The 15,532-nt window shown below is 49.0% G+C and overlaps 1 protein-coding gene across 7 annotated transcripts in view; it reads left to right on the top strand.

The window, feature by feature from the left end:
• The window catches only part of CSMD2 (CUB and Sushi multiple domains 2), a 314,323-nt gene that overhangs the window by 258,729 nt on the left and 40,062 nt on the right, over positions 1 to 15,532 (top strand). For all 7 annotated transcript variants that reach the window (XM_042793851.1, XM_042793852.1, XM_042793853.1 and 4 more), the window contains 7 exons: positions 1,817 to 1,994; positions 3,717 to 3,862; positions 7,670 to 7,750; positions 8,520 to 8,633; positions 10,433 to 10,621; positions 11,364 to 11,510; positions 12,451 to 12,639. In XM_042793851.1, the coding sequence (XP_042649785.1) occupies positions 1,817 to 1,994; positions 3,717 to 3,862; positions 7,670 to 7,750; positions 8,520 to 8,633; positions 10,433 to 10,621; positions 11,364 to 11,510; positions 12,451 to 12,639 (1,044 nt within the window). The remainder of the gene's footprint in view (positions 1 to 1,816; positions 1,995 to 3,716; positions 3,863 to 7,669; positions 7,751 to 8,519; positions 8,634 to 10,432; positions 10,622 to 11,363; positions 11,511 to 12,450; positions 12,640 to 15,532) is intronic.

The raw sequence follows: 15,532 nt of genomic DNA, 5'->3' as shown, positions 1-15,532 counted from the left end.
TCTGCAAGAACTGTGCATGGGGGAAGGAGAGGGAGAGGTGATATTTTTCCTCTTTTAAGTCCTAAGTCCTTGAACCCCAGAGAACACAAAACATAAAGAACTGAATCCTCAGCTGCTCTTTCACTGACCCCAGCAACTCAACCAGGGTGTGCATTAGCCGAGAAACTCTCTGGTGTTCAGCTGGGTGTTGCTGGTGGAGCGGGGGCTGGTGGCAGCAGGATTCTGCCCTTACCTACCTCAGGCATCAGCTCTGGCAGCTACAACCATCCAATTCTTTCCTCTTTATTGTGTTTTTTAAGTAGCTTTCTTGCTCTGTAACATTTCTGATATCAGAGAGCGGTGAGGGGTATGGTACATTTTGGACCATTTGCTTTTTTCCTCTGTGTGCACATCTGGTGGGCTGTTAGTGCTGTTAAAGTCAATGCAGAACTTTCCTTTTCTAGCTGGTTCCTTAAATGGCCCGTTTTTGCATACCAGCAAGCAGTGAGGACTCACTGCCTTAGGCTAACCACCTCACCTTTCCCACGCAGGTCACAGCTGAAAGCCCTTTTAATTAAAAGAGAAGCTGTAATTCTGAAATAAATGCACAGAGGCCAAAGTTTCCAGCACCACTTCAGGGAATTTTTTCCAGCGATCAGCAGGCTGCCTGCTGCTTTGCGGGGCAGAAAGGAGCTTGGCCCCCCAGGGTTCCTTGGGTGTTTGTTTCAGAAAATGGATGGATGGAGTTATATAAATACACATGCTTTTCTCAGCTGGGCAGAGCAGGACCAGGCAGCGGCGGTGCAGAGCCTGGCTCTGACCTCCCGGCTGGCACACGGAGTCAGGGCCGGGCTGGTACGAGGCTGTGGAGCTGCTCCTGTACGAAGCAGAGGGAGTGTTCAGCACGGAGCCTGGATTACTAAATTGTGTTGGGAGGTGGAACGTGTTGGCCTAAGCCAAGGACTGGGTTAGTACAGCTACGTGGCTTCTAGAACAGAGCTGGCGGATGACCTTGTCTGCACTTACCCCCGTGCCGTCAGCCGGTGCAGGTTGCCAGTAACACCCTGCAGATGTTGTCGTCGTTCCCATTGAACCTCCATGCCAGAGAGGTCCAGAAGCTGATGCTTGTACATGGGACTTTCCGACCTAGGGACCAGCTGTGGCCCTCCTGCCACTGCCCTCCTTCAGCAGGACATCATCTTCCTCTCCTTTTTCACTGCCTGTTTCTAATTGCCTCTCTTTAGTTTCCTAGTTTATTTGGACCTGGAAGATACCTAGTGCAATAGAACTGTCAGCTTGATTAATGAATTGGATGCTGCTGTCATACAAATCATCATTTCCCCCCTGCTCAGATGTACTCTGTGAAAAGCCAGCTGCTCGGTGGTTCTGGTCCAGGCCATGCTGCATGAACAAGTGGATAGATTTGCCCACTGGTGTCATCTCGTCAGGAGCTGTATTTTCCATGCATGGGTGCAGACAGCTGGTGGAGCCCAAAGACTCTTACTAGGGCATGTGATAGAGTTTATTTGCGCACCTGGCTATCACATCTGTACAAAACGCCCTGATAGTCTCCTTTCAGCTCTGAAGCACTTAACACATTTATTGTAATGGAATTAAGTTGAAAATGTTAGATGTAGTTGCGACAGATAGGAATTATTCGAGGGAAGCTAGGTCACGATTTTGGGGCTGGATCCTCCTGTGTCCAGAATTGTTATCTTTTTATCAAAAAAAAAAAAAAAAAAAAAGAAAGAAAAATGGGAAATAGAGGATCTTTAAGAGTTATTGTTTGGGGGGATATTTCTTCATTAGGTTTGTGTTTCTGTCTGATTACTTGCAGTGCCTTGTGGGGGGAACGTCACCACCCAAAATGGTACAGTTTACTCTCCTGGCTTCCCCAACCAGTACCCCAATTCCCAGGACTGCACTTGGCTTCTCACAGTGCCGGTGGGATATGGAATCCATCTCAACTTCACTCTGCTGCAAACAGAGCCCTACAACGATTTCATCACTGTTTGGTGGGTACAGCAAAGGTGTGAGGACTGGTTGGAGTTGCTACTAAGGCTCCATTTCAGAAAGATGCTCTTGCTGATAAACAGAGCACCCATTGCCACAGTGCTGTGCTTGAGAAGAGGAGTATCCTCTGGGGACACTGGGATAAGGATTTGGAATTTTTTTAATTTGGGTGCTTGCTATAGAGCCTTTAGATTAAGGACCTTGTGCTGCAAGGGGCTAGCAAAATGGACAAGGTGACTGTCTCCAAGCACTGTTAATGTTACGTTCCTGGAAAATGCAGGCAGGGAGTGCAAGGTCAGTGAAGGGGAATGATCACTGGATGACTAGGCTGCTCCTGCCAAGTGATAGAAATGTCATCTTTGGGTCTAGAGGGAAGTCTGTACAGGGATCCTTAGCTTTCCTGGTGCTTTTGCCTCAGTGCTGGGCAGCTCACGAGGAGCAGTCCCACCCTTGGCTGTGTAGCAGTGCCTGTCAGACCTTGCCGGTCTTTCTTGCCATTAATTTCTGCGATCGCCAGCGGTTAAAAACGAAGCCCATCAGACCCCTGCAGTGCCTGGGATGAGCAGTCCCCGTCCCACTGGTTTGCCACGGCTGCCCCGAGCTGCCGGGGGGTGCAGCCTGGCACCCCCCCCGCGGCGGGAGCGTGGGCGGCGGCAGAGCCCTGCTCGCCATCAGCCGGTCCCTTCCTCTCCGAAATGCTCTGCTGAATGGAATAAGGAAACATCTCTTGGGAAGCCTAAGGGGCTTTACAGAGAACACTTTATGAATGGTAAACAGGGTCTTTATCTCAAGCTGAATTTAGTTGAAATGAATCTTGTTCGGACTCGCATAATAGGAGTTGCCTTTCGCTTCCGATTTCGCCAATAGATATTTTTACGGGGCTCATTTTTTTAACTTTTGCACTTTATCTCTGGCTACCTGTCTATGAATAGAGGCTGAATGAAGAAAAAGCCCTTGGTGAATCATTTACATTTACCAATGCCCAATTTTGGCTTTTCTTTTGCAATCTGAGATGCGCAGCTCTCCGATCCCGGCTGGTCTCCCAGGCTGGGAAGGCAGTGCCAGGATGGCATTAGGCACCAGAACCAGCTCAGGCCCCCAGCTGCCTTTTAAATAGCAACTGGGAACTGTGACCTCTGATGTAAAATGGGCACAGCTCTGCTGTGGTTAATGAACTGGCACTGATTTCCTCACCCCAGGAGCCTCACAGGCTAGGATCATCCTTTCCCATTTGGAGAAGGGAAGAGAATTGGCATATTATCAACTCCAGTCAGCCACGGGAGCACACGTAGCTGCACTGGCTGAAGAGCTTGTGGCCAAATTCTTGAGCTTGCAGCACTCCGTCGATATCTGACTTTGAAAATAGCTCGGTGTCTGCTGGACAAACTGGGAGTGAAACTCCTTAGGAAAACTGGCCCTAATTCTTCAAGTTCTGAGGTTAAAAATGAAGTTAATGTTTGTAATTGTCTACTGGGTGAGCACTGCACTGCCAGAAGAGATTATCCTGGTTATAATGGAGTGGGGAGAGAGACTGGGGGTCCAGGTCAGCTGCCCAGGGAGCTGATGAGATGTAATATAGATGTAATATAGATGTAGAAAAGGGAGGTCAAGGAAGGAGGAGCATGGGGGAGTTCCTGTGCAAGCAGTGTAGAAGGCTGGTTGTTGCCTAGGATTACAGACATGTAATAATGCTCTTTTCTTGTGTTTCTGACATATGATTTTAGGGATGGTCCACAGCAAACAGCCCCACAGCTTGGTGTATTCACTGGCAACTCTGCTAAGAAATCAGCCCAAAGCTCTTCCAATCAGGTCCTGATGAAATTCCACAGTGATGCAGCCAATGGAGGGATTTTTGCCATTTATTTCTACGGTCTGTATTGCTTACTGAGCAACACGTGCTTTATATCTGCCTACGGGATGCAGAGGGGCGTGGATCACTTGTGGCTCATTGCGGGGGGGTCAATTTCTGGGAATGAGAAGATGTGAAAAAAATACGCTTTTGCCTGAAGCCTTCCAGAAAGGGCTCGGTTTTACCGGTTTGAGATTGAAGGTCTCTTGTGCGGTCGAGTGCTGGCAAGTGGGCACACAGTCTGTGCAGATGTGGAGACCCATCTGTAGCGTTGGGCTAATTCAAGCACAGATCAAGTGCCGCCAAGCTAACAGCCGCGCCAACCCCACACCTCTCCCAAGGTGATGCCTGTAAATATTGTCCTCTCCCTGGCAGATCCCATTCTGGATAGCTCTGCTTTGTTTACCTAAAGCTCTTCCTCCCCGCAGTGTTGGCTGGATGCAGTATTGTCTTTCCAAGACTATGCTAAACCAGTTGGGTCATCTTGGTGGCCTGCTTTAAATGGCAAATGTGTTCCAGCTGAGAGGTGACTTTATTTCTCTGGGGAGGAAAAGGATTCCCGTAAATCCCTGAATTATTTGGGGATTCTTTGGTGTGAGTGCAGCTCACACTAGAGAGATGCTAGGTATTACATTGAAATGAGAGCATTTGCTTTCCACCACTAAACAAGAGCCCAACTTTAAATCGGATTAGTTAACAAGTTCCTACGGCAGTACTGGGATTTTGGAAAGTGCAAATGGAGACCTCCTCTTGCTTCGGTAATTTGCTGGCAACAACGTCAACAAAGTCTTGTGTGAATTACACGATGAATCTGTGCAGAATGACTTAGCTTATGTTCAGTTCCGAAAGGCAAGCATTATACGGATAGGCTGAATTTAAAGGATGTTTGCTAGGCTTCGGAGGGAATTGGTTTACTGCTGCAAAACACTGTAAGATTTATATTACCAGACAATGGTGTGTATATAACAGTTATGCAAAAAATGATGGTCTAGGCAGTTTGGCTCAGAAACGAGCAGTATGTAAACAGTGCTGCAGTTCAGTGAATGCTTCCTTTTGCAATATGAATGAGAATACTATCTTCGCTATGGTTAGAGCCCATCAACATATGTTGCTGTTCTCTAATCCTGATGGCACTTTATCGTGACGTTTCTTTACCTTGTGGTTTATGTGGGGTGTAAAGCCACTCGCAGGCCGGAGAGGCCTGGGGTTGGTGCTGGTAGGAACCGGTGTAGCCCAGCAGTCGTTTATAACCTGTTAACCAGCTGGGCACTCTGGCAACTGCTTTGCCTTTTATTGAAGTGTCATTTACTGGCTCGTTGCTGCCTTTGTACATGGGACTTCAGTCTAAAGCCTAACCCTACAGATTGCACCCTGAGGTGGTTGCCTCCAGGGTGAGGTTCTTCCCACTTTCCCAGGCTCTTACTCTGTGTGTGGTGCCTTGCACACCAAGAAGGGTGTGGGAAAAGGGGGGAAATTTTCACAGCAGGCTCAGGCAGTGCAGTCAGTTAAATCTTTGTCATCACCCTTTGCGGTGTAACTGCGGGAAATGCAATTTCCTCAGGATCTACAGCAATGTATATTTTCATTTCTGTGTCTGCGTGCTGGCAGATCTAGGACATAGAAGACGTCCTCCTTCAGCTTTAAATTGTCTCTTCCCATCCCGTGATGATCAGCACCGTGTCAGGGAAGCGTTGCCCTTTTAAACGCCTGCAAAGAGACGTTTCCTTAGGGTGGAGGAAGGGAAACAAAAGAATGATTCACAGAGCGTAAAGATTCAATAGCGTCTCTTGAAAAATGATGATGTTGCACCTATTATTAAATGGGTTAGTTCAGGTGCCAGCGCAAACTGATGTGTGAGCGTGGTGGGAGAGGGTTTTATGGCACAGTAACTCAGGGGGGTCCCAGTGTGGTTTCAAGGACGGGACTCTGTTTTGTCCTGGTGAGAACAAATGGATGTGCTGTTGAAAGGAGCTTTACTGGTGCTGTATCACCCATAGGCTGAAGCCATCTTAATCACACCTCTGTATTGAAATATGGCCCATTAAGGAGAGATTAATACTGTGAATGCTGGGTTATCCTTCCACTTCAATAGATGCTGTCAAGCACTTTTTAAATAGCATTTAATTTCAATTTTTGTTACGGTTTCCTTTCCTTCTTCCCCCACTGTCAAACATCTGTTTAAAAGCTTGGAAATAAGTGTGTTCCCTCCTGGGACGGCTCTTTGCTGTGTAGCAGAGGGATTCTTCCCTACTGCCTCCCATCTCCCGCCCCTCTCCCATCCCACATGCGGGCTCTCCCCGCTCCTTCGCTCATCCGTTCTCTGGGCTACTGGTGAGTTTGCAAAGAAGGGGCCGACTGTCCGAATTACAGAGCTGGCAGCCCCCTCCAGTTGAGTTTAGCTCACTGTAGTAACACGTGTTTGCGTTTTTCTCCCCCTTGCACAGCCGGGATGCATGAGCCCGTCCCTCACGTTCTGCAGAAGTGTCTGCATTCCCTCCAGCCCGTTCCCCGGACCTCCAAACATCACGTTTTTTTCCACACACCTTTTTGGGAAAGTATTATCCTACCCCAGGTTACGGGGTAAGGAAATTGGGGCAAGATGATGGGGCAGCCACACATCTGTATTTAAGCATGATCATAAGCCTCATTAAGGTTGCTGCCAGGACTGCCAGCCTTGCCGTGGTGTGAAGAGTGCAACATCGTGGAGTTAGTAAGAATTAATATTCAGTGGCAGCTTGAGCTCCAGTATCTTAAATTAAAGGGCTGATATAAATTTCAGAGGAAGTTATGCTTGTCCAGGGTCAGGTGCAGGGGGAGCAGAGATGCAGAGAAGTGCTGAGCAAATAGCAGAAAATGTCTTTCATTAATATTCATTTAGTTCCCAGTACCATATTTTCAATTTAACGGTGCTCACAGCTCTTGTGTGTTTGTTTTCATAAGCAGCACAGTGCTCAAGCCTTATGCACCCACATGCTTGTAAGCAGTGCATTTGTTTTGCTCAGGGTTAGCTGATCTTTAACATTTGGTGGAAAATTTGCTATTTGCCATGTATTTGGTCAGGTGCGTGAGCCGTAAGGAATTTTTTCTGCTCATCGACTGGATTTCTTCTTCCCGGTTAGCCACATGGTACCCCTGAAAAAACACCTAATTGGGCAAAGAGTACAAAGTCTGCCCTGTTTTGCCTTCTGCAAGGCACTGACATCAACCTCTCATAGGTTACTTTGTGAACTGCAAGCTACGTATAGGATTTGCAGTTGAAAACATTAACGCTCATGGAATTATTTGCAGAAGAAATTACTGAATAATTCCAAGTTAAAAATTGAACCAGTAAGTTTCGCGATTGCTGTTCAAGGACGGGTAGGGCTTAAATTCTCTGAATAATTATTGTAATCTACCTAGTGCTGAAGCAGTCTGAGACTCTCCCTCTTCTGTGACTGACCTAATTCCACTGGGGTCACCACGATCCTTCTCTCTTAGTATCCCAAAAGGTGCCGGTAACGTTGCCTCACGTCAGCACCCGTCAGGCATCACTCAGGGTTCATCCAAATGGGCTGGCACTGTCCAGGCACCTGCATCTTCACCGGCTGACGAAACTCTGTTTCCTGTTAGGTGTAAGAAAAGGTGTAAAGCAAGCTGCTTTGGGGCACAAATACCCGAACCCATCTCTGTAGGGTTTGGAGGGGGAAAGGGCTGGTTGCGTTTCTGCTAGTTCTTTCTACTTGTGGAGAGGGAGGGTTTGCTCTGATGGGTGTTGTGCTTAGCACCGAGGTGGCCGGGGCTGCCTTCACCCCCAGCTTAACATCTGCTACTCTTCCTTTGCTCTTCCAGCCTACCAGCTCTTCAGATGTCAGCCTCCAACCATCGTTCCCAATGCAGAAATCGTCACCGAGAACGAAGAATTTAACATAGGTAGCGTCTCCTGGTCCTCTCAGCCCTCCTTCCCCCCTCACCAGCTGCTGGGAATGCCCCACAGGAACACACACGCGTGTTGTCACCCCGAATCTGGGGTTTCCGGAGTCCTCTTCACGTGTGTCACTGTGTGTGGCACGGGGAGCTGTGCTCGACACCTGACATTCACCCAGAGTCAAACTGATCCAATTGTTCCGAGGCCTTTCCTCTCTGTTAGTACAGAAGAAGTGATTTGGCTTTTCTGAAAGCCCTGAGCTTGTTCGGAAACATTCAGAAATCTTTGCCACAATAATAGTTTTCAAGTGTTTCAAACAAAGTGTTGTGTGAAAGCTTAAAGGCCGTTATTCTTTCTCTGAGAACCTTTTACCCATATTGACTGTGCTTTTTATGTATTTTGCTGTTGCTCACGGTTACATCCACATTTTAAGTGTGTCTGCAACCAGTGAAGTAGCCGTCATTTATTTTAAAGCAGCTTTTCTCACTGTCTGCTCTCTTTGAGGGAAGTCTCCACATGAAATAGCTTGCACAAATCATAATAGTCTCAGCGGCACGACAGCAGTTTATCCCAACTGAGACTCCAGCATGCTTTCCTACGCCTTTTATTTCTGCATCTACTCCTTTTATTTCTGCATGGTCATGCCAGGGCTCGATGGCAGAGGTGCGGGCGAGCTGTCTCTGTGCCCCGTGGTGCCCTCTTCCCAGGGCACGGTTCAGCCTTCGTGAATTGATCCTTCTCTTGGGTCAAGATGTTTCCTGTTTCTGTCTGTAGGTGACATAGTGAGGTACAGATGCCTTCCTGGCTTTACCTTGATTGGAAATGAAATCCTGACCTGCAGACTAGGCACTCACCTCCAGTTTGAAGGACCCCCACCCACGTGTGAAGGTAAAACCGGGGGGTGCCCAGTGTGGCAGCCAAAGCTTCCCTACGCCGAGACCGCTGCAAAGCGCAGGGGCTTGCTAAGGGCGGGGGAGCAAGCTGGATGGCAGCTCGGGGAGGTTTCCTTGCACATACTGCATCTTTGGGGTTAATTCTCAGATCTCCAGGGTCCCCGTAGTGCCAAACCACCCATCAGGACCTTGTGAGGAGGGTAGCGAGACACCTGTGTGCAGGGAAGGGCTGTTCTCCCGACCCGCCTCGCAGGCTCTCCCAGCCCTGTCACCGTGGCTGGGCTCAAGCAACAACCAGCAAATAATGGTGAGGGATTTGCTGGGTAACTTATTACAACAGCTCTCTAATAAATTAGAGGAGAAGTTCCTTCACCGCTTGCTGGCTCTGGGGATTTGGCGGGGGTCTCCGCACCGCCTGGGGGGGTTGCCTCACATCGGGTTCCCCAAGCCCCCGGTTCGGGAAGGCCCTTTAAGCTTGTGCTTTCCTGAACAGGGACTGAGCAGAGGTCTGACACACCGTGTGTCTGACTGCCTTTGCAAAGTCATTATAACAGTCACCCAGATGTCCTTACCCTGAGCGGGGAGGGAGGGGGGTGGCATTCTGCGCTGACAGTTTGCCAGTGATACATGAAACGCCGAAGGAAGAGCAGGCTGCAGCCAAGTGAGTTCCTCCGGCGAGGCAATCCTGCGAGGAACAGCTTCTCTATTAGTGCCACAGAATGTATTACATGGGAGAAAAATGAAAGCCCCAAGCACGCTGCGTTGTACACCTTGCTGCTGCTCAGGAGGGATCCCAAAGATGTTTCCGTGCTACCATGTTACCTTATTTATCCTCTGGATTCCTGCTGGTACTTTTGTTCACTCCAGCCGTGATTATTTCATCTCCTTCATTCCCTCCTATCTGAACATTTTTACCATATAATGGGATATTTTTCTATAGCTTTATTCTCTCTGAAATAGCACGAACTGAAGGAGAGAAAGGGAGGTCATTCAATTATTTACTGATGGTTGTTAGCCTGGGGGTAAAGGGACTGCTTAAATTACATCTGGCCACCAATTTACAGAGGTCAAAAAATCACTGATGGGATTAAGGATTTGGAAGGAATACACTGTTCTTTCTGGATAGTTCTGGCTGTTTTCTATTAATACAAGTACAGCGTTTGCACTGGGCTTTAGTGACGTTTATGGGCAAATAAAGATCCCTTTCTTTTTATGCTTTTTGCTCACTTTGTGTGTTTGCCTCCTCTTCTGGGGTGTTTTTCCTGACCTTTTTATTTAGTGTTTTCAGATGGATTTGGTATTTCCAGATGCTGAATGGGGTGTGGTGATTAGAGAAAGGAATTAGAGTTCTTATGTCCTAGTTAACAACTCTGTGTGTGACCTGGGATAAGCCCATAGTTCCACACCTTGTTCTAGCCCAGGCAATAAAGTTTCCAGAGATTCCCAGGGAGTGTTTTGTATCTTGAGAAGAGTTGCTTGGTTGCTGTGCCGTTCGTTTTGAAAGAGATCTGAAATGATGCAAAGACAGTTGAAATCATTTGTTTGCATTCTTGCTTTTTGCCCCTTCCTTTAAATGTGGCAATTGCTCGGGTTCATGGAAAGGCAGCACGCTTCGTTCGGAGCCTGGGGGTTCTCCGTGAGCCCCAAGGGTCGGGGTGTGCACGGGTGGGAGTTGTGCTTTATCTTGACCTAACTCATCAGGACAGACCTCCTTGGCTGTAGGATCTTGGGTTTCCTTCCTCTGCAAAATAGGAAAATTCTTCTTCTGCTGTCTCTTCTCCACGTTCCCTGCAGTGCACTGCCCGATGAACGAGGTTATGACAGACTCCACCGGCGTGATCCTCAGCCAGAGCTTCCTGGGAAGTTACCCTCACTTTCAGACCTGTTCTTGGGTGGTGAAGGTAGAGCCTGGGTATAACATCTCCCTCACCATAGAGTACTTCCTGAGCGAGAAGCAATACGATGAGTTTGAAATCTTTGACGGTAAGAGATTCAGCAGTCTGACTTGCGTAGCAACTGAGGGGAAATGAAAATGGCAGAGTTTTGTGAGTTGTTAATCTGTGTTCCCAGAGCAATCTGGGGAGAGCTTTCCACCACTCCGCCCATAACCTTCTGCTGGACATACAGCAAGCTCCTCCTAAGACTCATTGATTCTCTGCATGAGCAAATATCAATTATTTGATTTTTGGATGGATCTAAAGTACTTTTCAAAGGGGCAGGAGTTAGCAAACTCCTGGGAGAAATTGTAGCAGAGATTGCTGGGAAGGGACAAGTTGAGAAGGTGGGAATCCTGATCCCTGAAGCCCATGCAGACCAGATTTTCTAGGCCCGTGAGCTCTCATGAACCGAGAGGGGGATCTGTTGGTATTCACAATGAAGTAGCTTTGTAACCGAATGCAGAATACAGTCGCTGTGCTGATCCTCCTGTGGTTGCCCATCGGGACTTGAGCGGAAGGCACGCTGCCCGGAGCAAAATCCTGGTCCTACCGCAGTCAGCCGGGCTTCATTTGAGGTTGGTTTCCCAGGAGCCAGGTGTCTGCACAGGGACCCGTGTTCACGAAAAAACCCCTGAGCATGAGCTGCCGTTCCTGGATTCCTAGTGGAAGCTCCTGTGCTACGGATCCCCAGTGTGCCCGTTCCTTCTGCAGAAGCACATCCCGGCCCGTAAGGCCCGCGAGCGACTGTTTGTGTGTCAGCCCTGACTTCTCCTCCTCCTTCCCGACAGGTCCCTCTGGCCAGAGCCCGCTGCTCCTCTCACTGAGCGGGAACTACTCTGCCCCTCTGACCGTCACCAGCAGCGGGAACAAAGTCTATCTCCGCTGGTCCTCTGATCACGCCTACAACAGAAAAGGCTTCAAAATCCGCTACTCTGGTAAGCACACAGCAGAGGCTAGATGCCCCTGCCAAGAGCGTGGCCATCTCTTCAGCCAAGGATCTCCACAAAATTGCTGCGGAGGGGTGTGGGCCATCTGTGTCGGCGGAAGCTGCCAAGGCCTGGGAAGGCGCACAAAGCCGGGCTGGGTCTGAGCTGGTGAGGCTGGGCAAGGCAGGTTTCTTTCCAGGAGAAACCTTGGAGCTTCAGCTGGTTTCTCAACTGCTCTATAGAATCAGAACCGGAACATATAGCCACAGTCAGCGTGGCTCTGAATAAACGAACGCCAGCCCGTGCAATTCACAGTAAAGATCGCGGTGTTACTAAATTATTGTGTCCTTGCAACGAGGCCATTTTGAGATGTTTGAAGATGAACCTCACAAAACGTAAGAACTCGTGTTAGGAGCTGCTTGGTGTATGAGGCACAGCTTACACGTGACTGATGGTGTTACGGCATTTGCAGTGAACTGTTTAAAACGCGACGTGCTCCTGCTCAGGCGTTCTGCCACTGCTCTCTCAGGAGCAGCACAGGGGAGTCGTGGTTGCCCATTCAGCACAAAACCACTGCTGGATACTGAGCGTTCGCTGAGAATTCCTTAAAAGGAATTACTGTATTTTGGAAGTTAGCAAATCTTAATTAATGGAAGTGATAAAACTGGGTTGGGAATTTGCCAGGATGTCATAAATAAATGATGACTTTACTCAGTAAATGAATTAAGTAATATTTAGTTATCAGAAATTGGTCTTTATTTCTAGAGCTGAGTGAAACTTGGGATAGTAGCCCTGCACTCTTTCCCCCTTTGACTTTGTATTTATCCATCTCTGTTTCTTGTACAGCCTCAGGTTATTGTAAGCACAGTGTAATTCCTGTGAACAGGAAGGGTGTTTGTCTTGATACCCATCCAGTGACTGATGTATTTTCTTCTGCCCTTCTCTCCAGCTCCTTACTGTAGCCTCCCACAGCCGCCAGCCCACGGGCTGATTCTCAGCCAGACAGGCCTGCACCCCGGCAGCACCGTCCGCTTCGGCTGTGACACAGGCTACCGCCTCGTTGGCCACAGCACCACCACTTGCTCCCAGCACCCACAGGGCTACTTCCACTGGAACGAAGCGATCCCTCTGTGCCAAGGTGAGAGCAGGCCAACCTATCGTTACGAGGATGCAGGAGTCATAGGAAGGACTGAGGAAAATGCAGTAAAAATAAAAACCTACTGTAACTCCCCCAATTCTGTATTGAGAACAGGCTTGGAGCTGCAGGTGGGCAGGGAGGGGTGCTCCTCTTACATCCAAGTCCTTGGGAATGGATGGACAAGGAGGGAAGGGAGTAACTGTTCGGGAGCAGAGGCTCGTTGTCTGGCCTGGAGTAGGGGAGGCAAAGCACATCTGCGCAAAGGCTTCTGCTGTAGAAGAGTTTGAACTCTCAGTAAAGGCACAGCCAAGCCTCAGTTAAGGGCAGGAGAAGATACTGCTTGGAAGAATCTGAGAATCTGGAAAGACTGGCAGGAGCAGGGGTCCTGCTGGGTTTTAGTGACTGGAATTTCCTTTGGTATTTCTGCAAGTGCCCTCTTAGGTCCGTGTGTGCCAACGGGGGATGACAAATTTCTTGGGATTCAGATGGTGCCCAGTTTCTCTTGGCTTCATGTAAGATTTAGGCATGTAGTTGTTCTTTCCACATTTCCTGCTAATTAACTGTAATCTTTATGACATACCATACATAGCACAGGGCTCCTTCCAGGCGTGGGAGTGGAGGGGGAGGACAGGCCACTGTGCCCCAGGGGACTTTGCTTCTGCGCTATTTTGTCTGCCTCACTATGTTCACTTTCTGATTGCACCTTTTTCTCAATATGCCAATCATCGCTGTTCCTTTGTGTAGATAAAATGCCCATCTTTATTCTGATGAAGCCTTTCAGTGTCTTTGAACATTCATCCATGTTCCAAGGGGACTGAGCACTGGGGATTAATATTGCATTGGCTTCCCTGGAAACCAGCCAGAGAACAGAGGCAGCATAGGCAAAATCTCATTGCGGTGTCTGCGTTGTTGTCCAGTCCGAGACATGAGGAAAAGCAGGTTTACTTAGTGTGGGAGGTACCAAAGAGCCTTGAAAAGATCCTTTCTCTGCTCCTAAATCACTTAGTCTCTTTGGAAATTGCACAGGGGTGCAGGCAGTCCTGCCTCTAAAGGGTGGGTTTGTGCTGTGGATGCCTATATCCATTTGGAGCCCTCTCAAGGCTGTATTTATTTAAAGGTGAGTGGAAAGCAGTAAATTGAGACCCTGTCACCCAGTCCGATGGGCAAGGGGGAGCTGGGAAACCGGTGACAAGCTCAGGTAGTGATTTAGCCTCCGTGATAACGTGGATGGGGGCAAACGCCGAGTGCTGGAATGAGCAGATGAACCGCGCAGCAAGACCGGCAGGCATGAGGGGCTGTCATGGCAACTGTGCCTCCCGAATCCTTAGCCCGGCATCAGGAGTTTCTGTGATGTACTGCGTGTTTTTTTTCAGGAAAATCATGTCATTGGGAATATGTATGAATGCTGCTCAGTCTTTGCTGCTCTGATGTGTTGGAATGCCACCCGAGCCTCGTGTTCAGCTCCAAAACCTATATTTACTTCCAAGAGGTGTAATGGTGTGTGGGGAGTGGATTTGAAACATGGAGGCGGGGAGGAGATAGAGAGAGGATGTGTGGGGAGGTTGGGAGAGGATGTGTTTGGATGAGGTATCACCTGACAGCAACAATTCGAAGCAGAAACGAGCCCCTGAGCACCAGCTCCCGGCTGCCTGGGACGGAGTCAGTGCCAGACCATCCATGGCTTGTCACTACCTGGCCTGGAGATGCCGGGGGTTCCTGCAGTGGAGCTGAGCACCCCAGGTCTGCGCCACGGGCTGGAAGGGTGTGGGAAGAGGATTTCCCATGAGAGGATTTCCCATGCTCGAGAAGCACTGAACCCACCCCGCGCCGCTCCGGTTCAGCTGAACGTGTGACATGTCATTTGCTGTATGGGCACAACCCATGGTGCCACTCCATGGCAGTCGCCAACAGAGAAAGAATTTGGGGGCCAATTCATAGCATTTTAGGTAGGCTCCTACTCCGATTTCCCCTTTGGAGGGGCGTGTGTGTCCCCACTGACCACACAGCTTGGTCAGGACCTTGGTGCTGGATGCCCCTCTGGAAGAGCCTGTCCCTCTCGGGCAAGGAGGAGAGCTTGCTGGTCGTGTTTGATCCTGTAATAGCCCCTTTGGGAAAATCCCCTCCTCTCTCTGTTTCCCCATATTTACATCAGGAATCTTAATATTGGCCCGTGGTTGTCAAGTGCCTTGAGAGATGGGTGTAGGAGGTGAGTGAGTGGCAGCAAGCTGGAGCTGTAGGAGAATTCATAGCAAAGCAGCTCCCCCCCCTGGCCTCGAGCAGCTGATAGCCAGGGCTGGCTCTGCTCTTCTTGCCCACTTCAGCTACATAAAATCCTACGTCCTGTTGGGTTTTTTCACATCACTCTCAAAGCCAACTGGCAACCTTTTGTTTTGGGCTGTACTCAAATTTCTCATCCTTTCTGGTGGCCAGGACCGCATGGCAGAGGTTTGGGAACTCAATCCACAACACCGCATAAATTGCTCGCACAATCAGCTGTGTCAGGAGGAGGGGAACTCGGGTGCCTGTAAACACATGGTCTAGTTAACAGATGACATTTCCCATAGCTCCTTTCTGCCAGCACATAATCCTCTTCCTCTTCCCAATCCCCTCTGAATAATCTTTACTACGTGCTCTGTCCTAGCTGACATTTATGGAAGCAGCAGAGAATATTCTGCAGAGAACAATCTTGCGTTGGCACAATGGGGGAGAACACAAGATGATCTAATATGCCTTTTCTGTCTCTGCTGCCTATTTTTAAGCTGCTTTGTTGTTGGAATCCCAGCTGCAGATTTGCTTTCACAGCCTCTGTCCCTTTTCCTAGCACATCATCTTCCTACAGACAGAGTTTTTCTATCTCTGAACCCCCATAAGTGCTCCTTCTTCTTTTTCCCTG

Source organism: Tyto alba, unplaced genomic scaffold, assembly GCF_018691265.1.
Source record: "Tyto alba isolate M040663 unplaced genomic scaffold, T.alba_DEE_v4.0 Super-Scaffold_20, whole genome shotgun sequence".
NCBI classification, from domain to species: Eukaryota; Metazoa; Chordata; class Aves; order Strigiformes; family Tytonidae; genus Tyto; species Tyto alba.
This window is presented reverse-complemented; position numbering and strand designations above follow the sequence as displayed.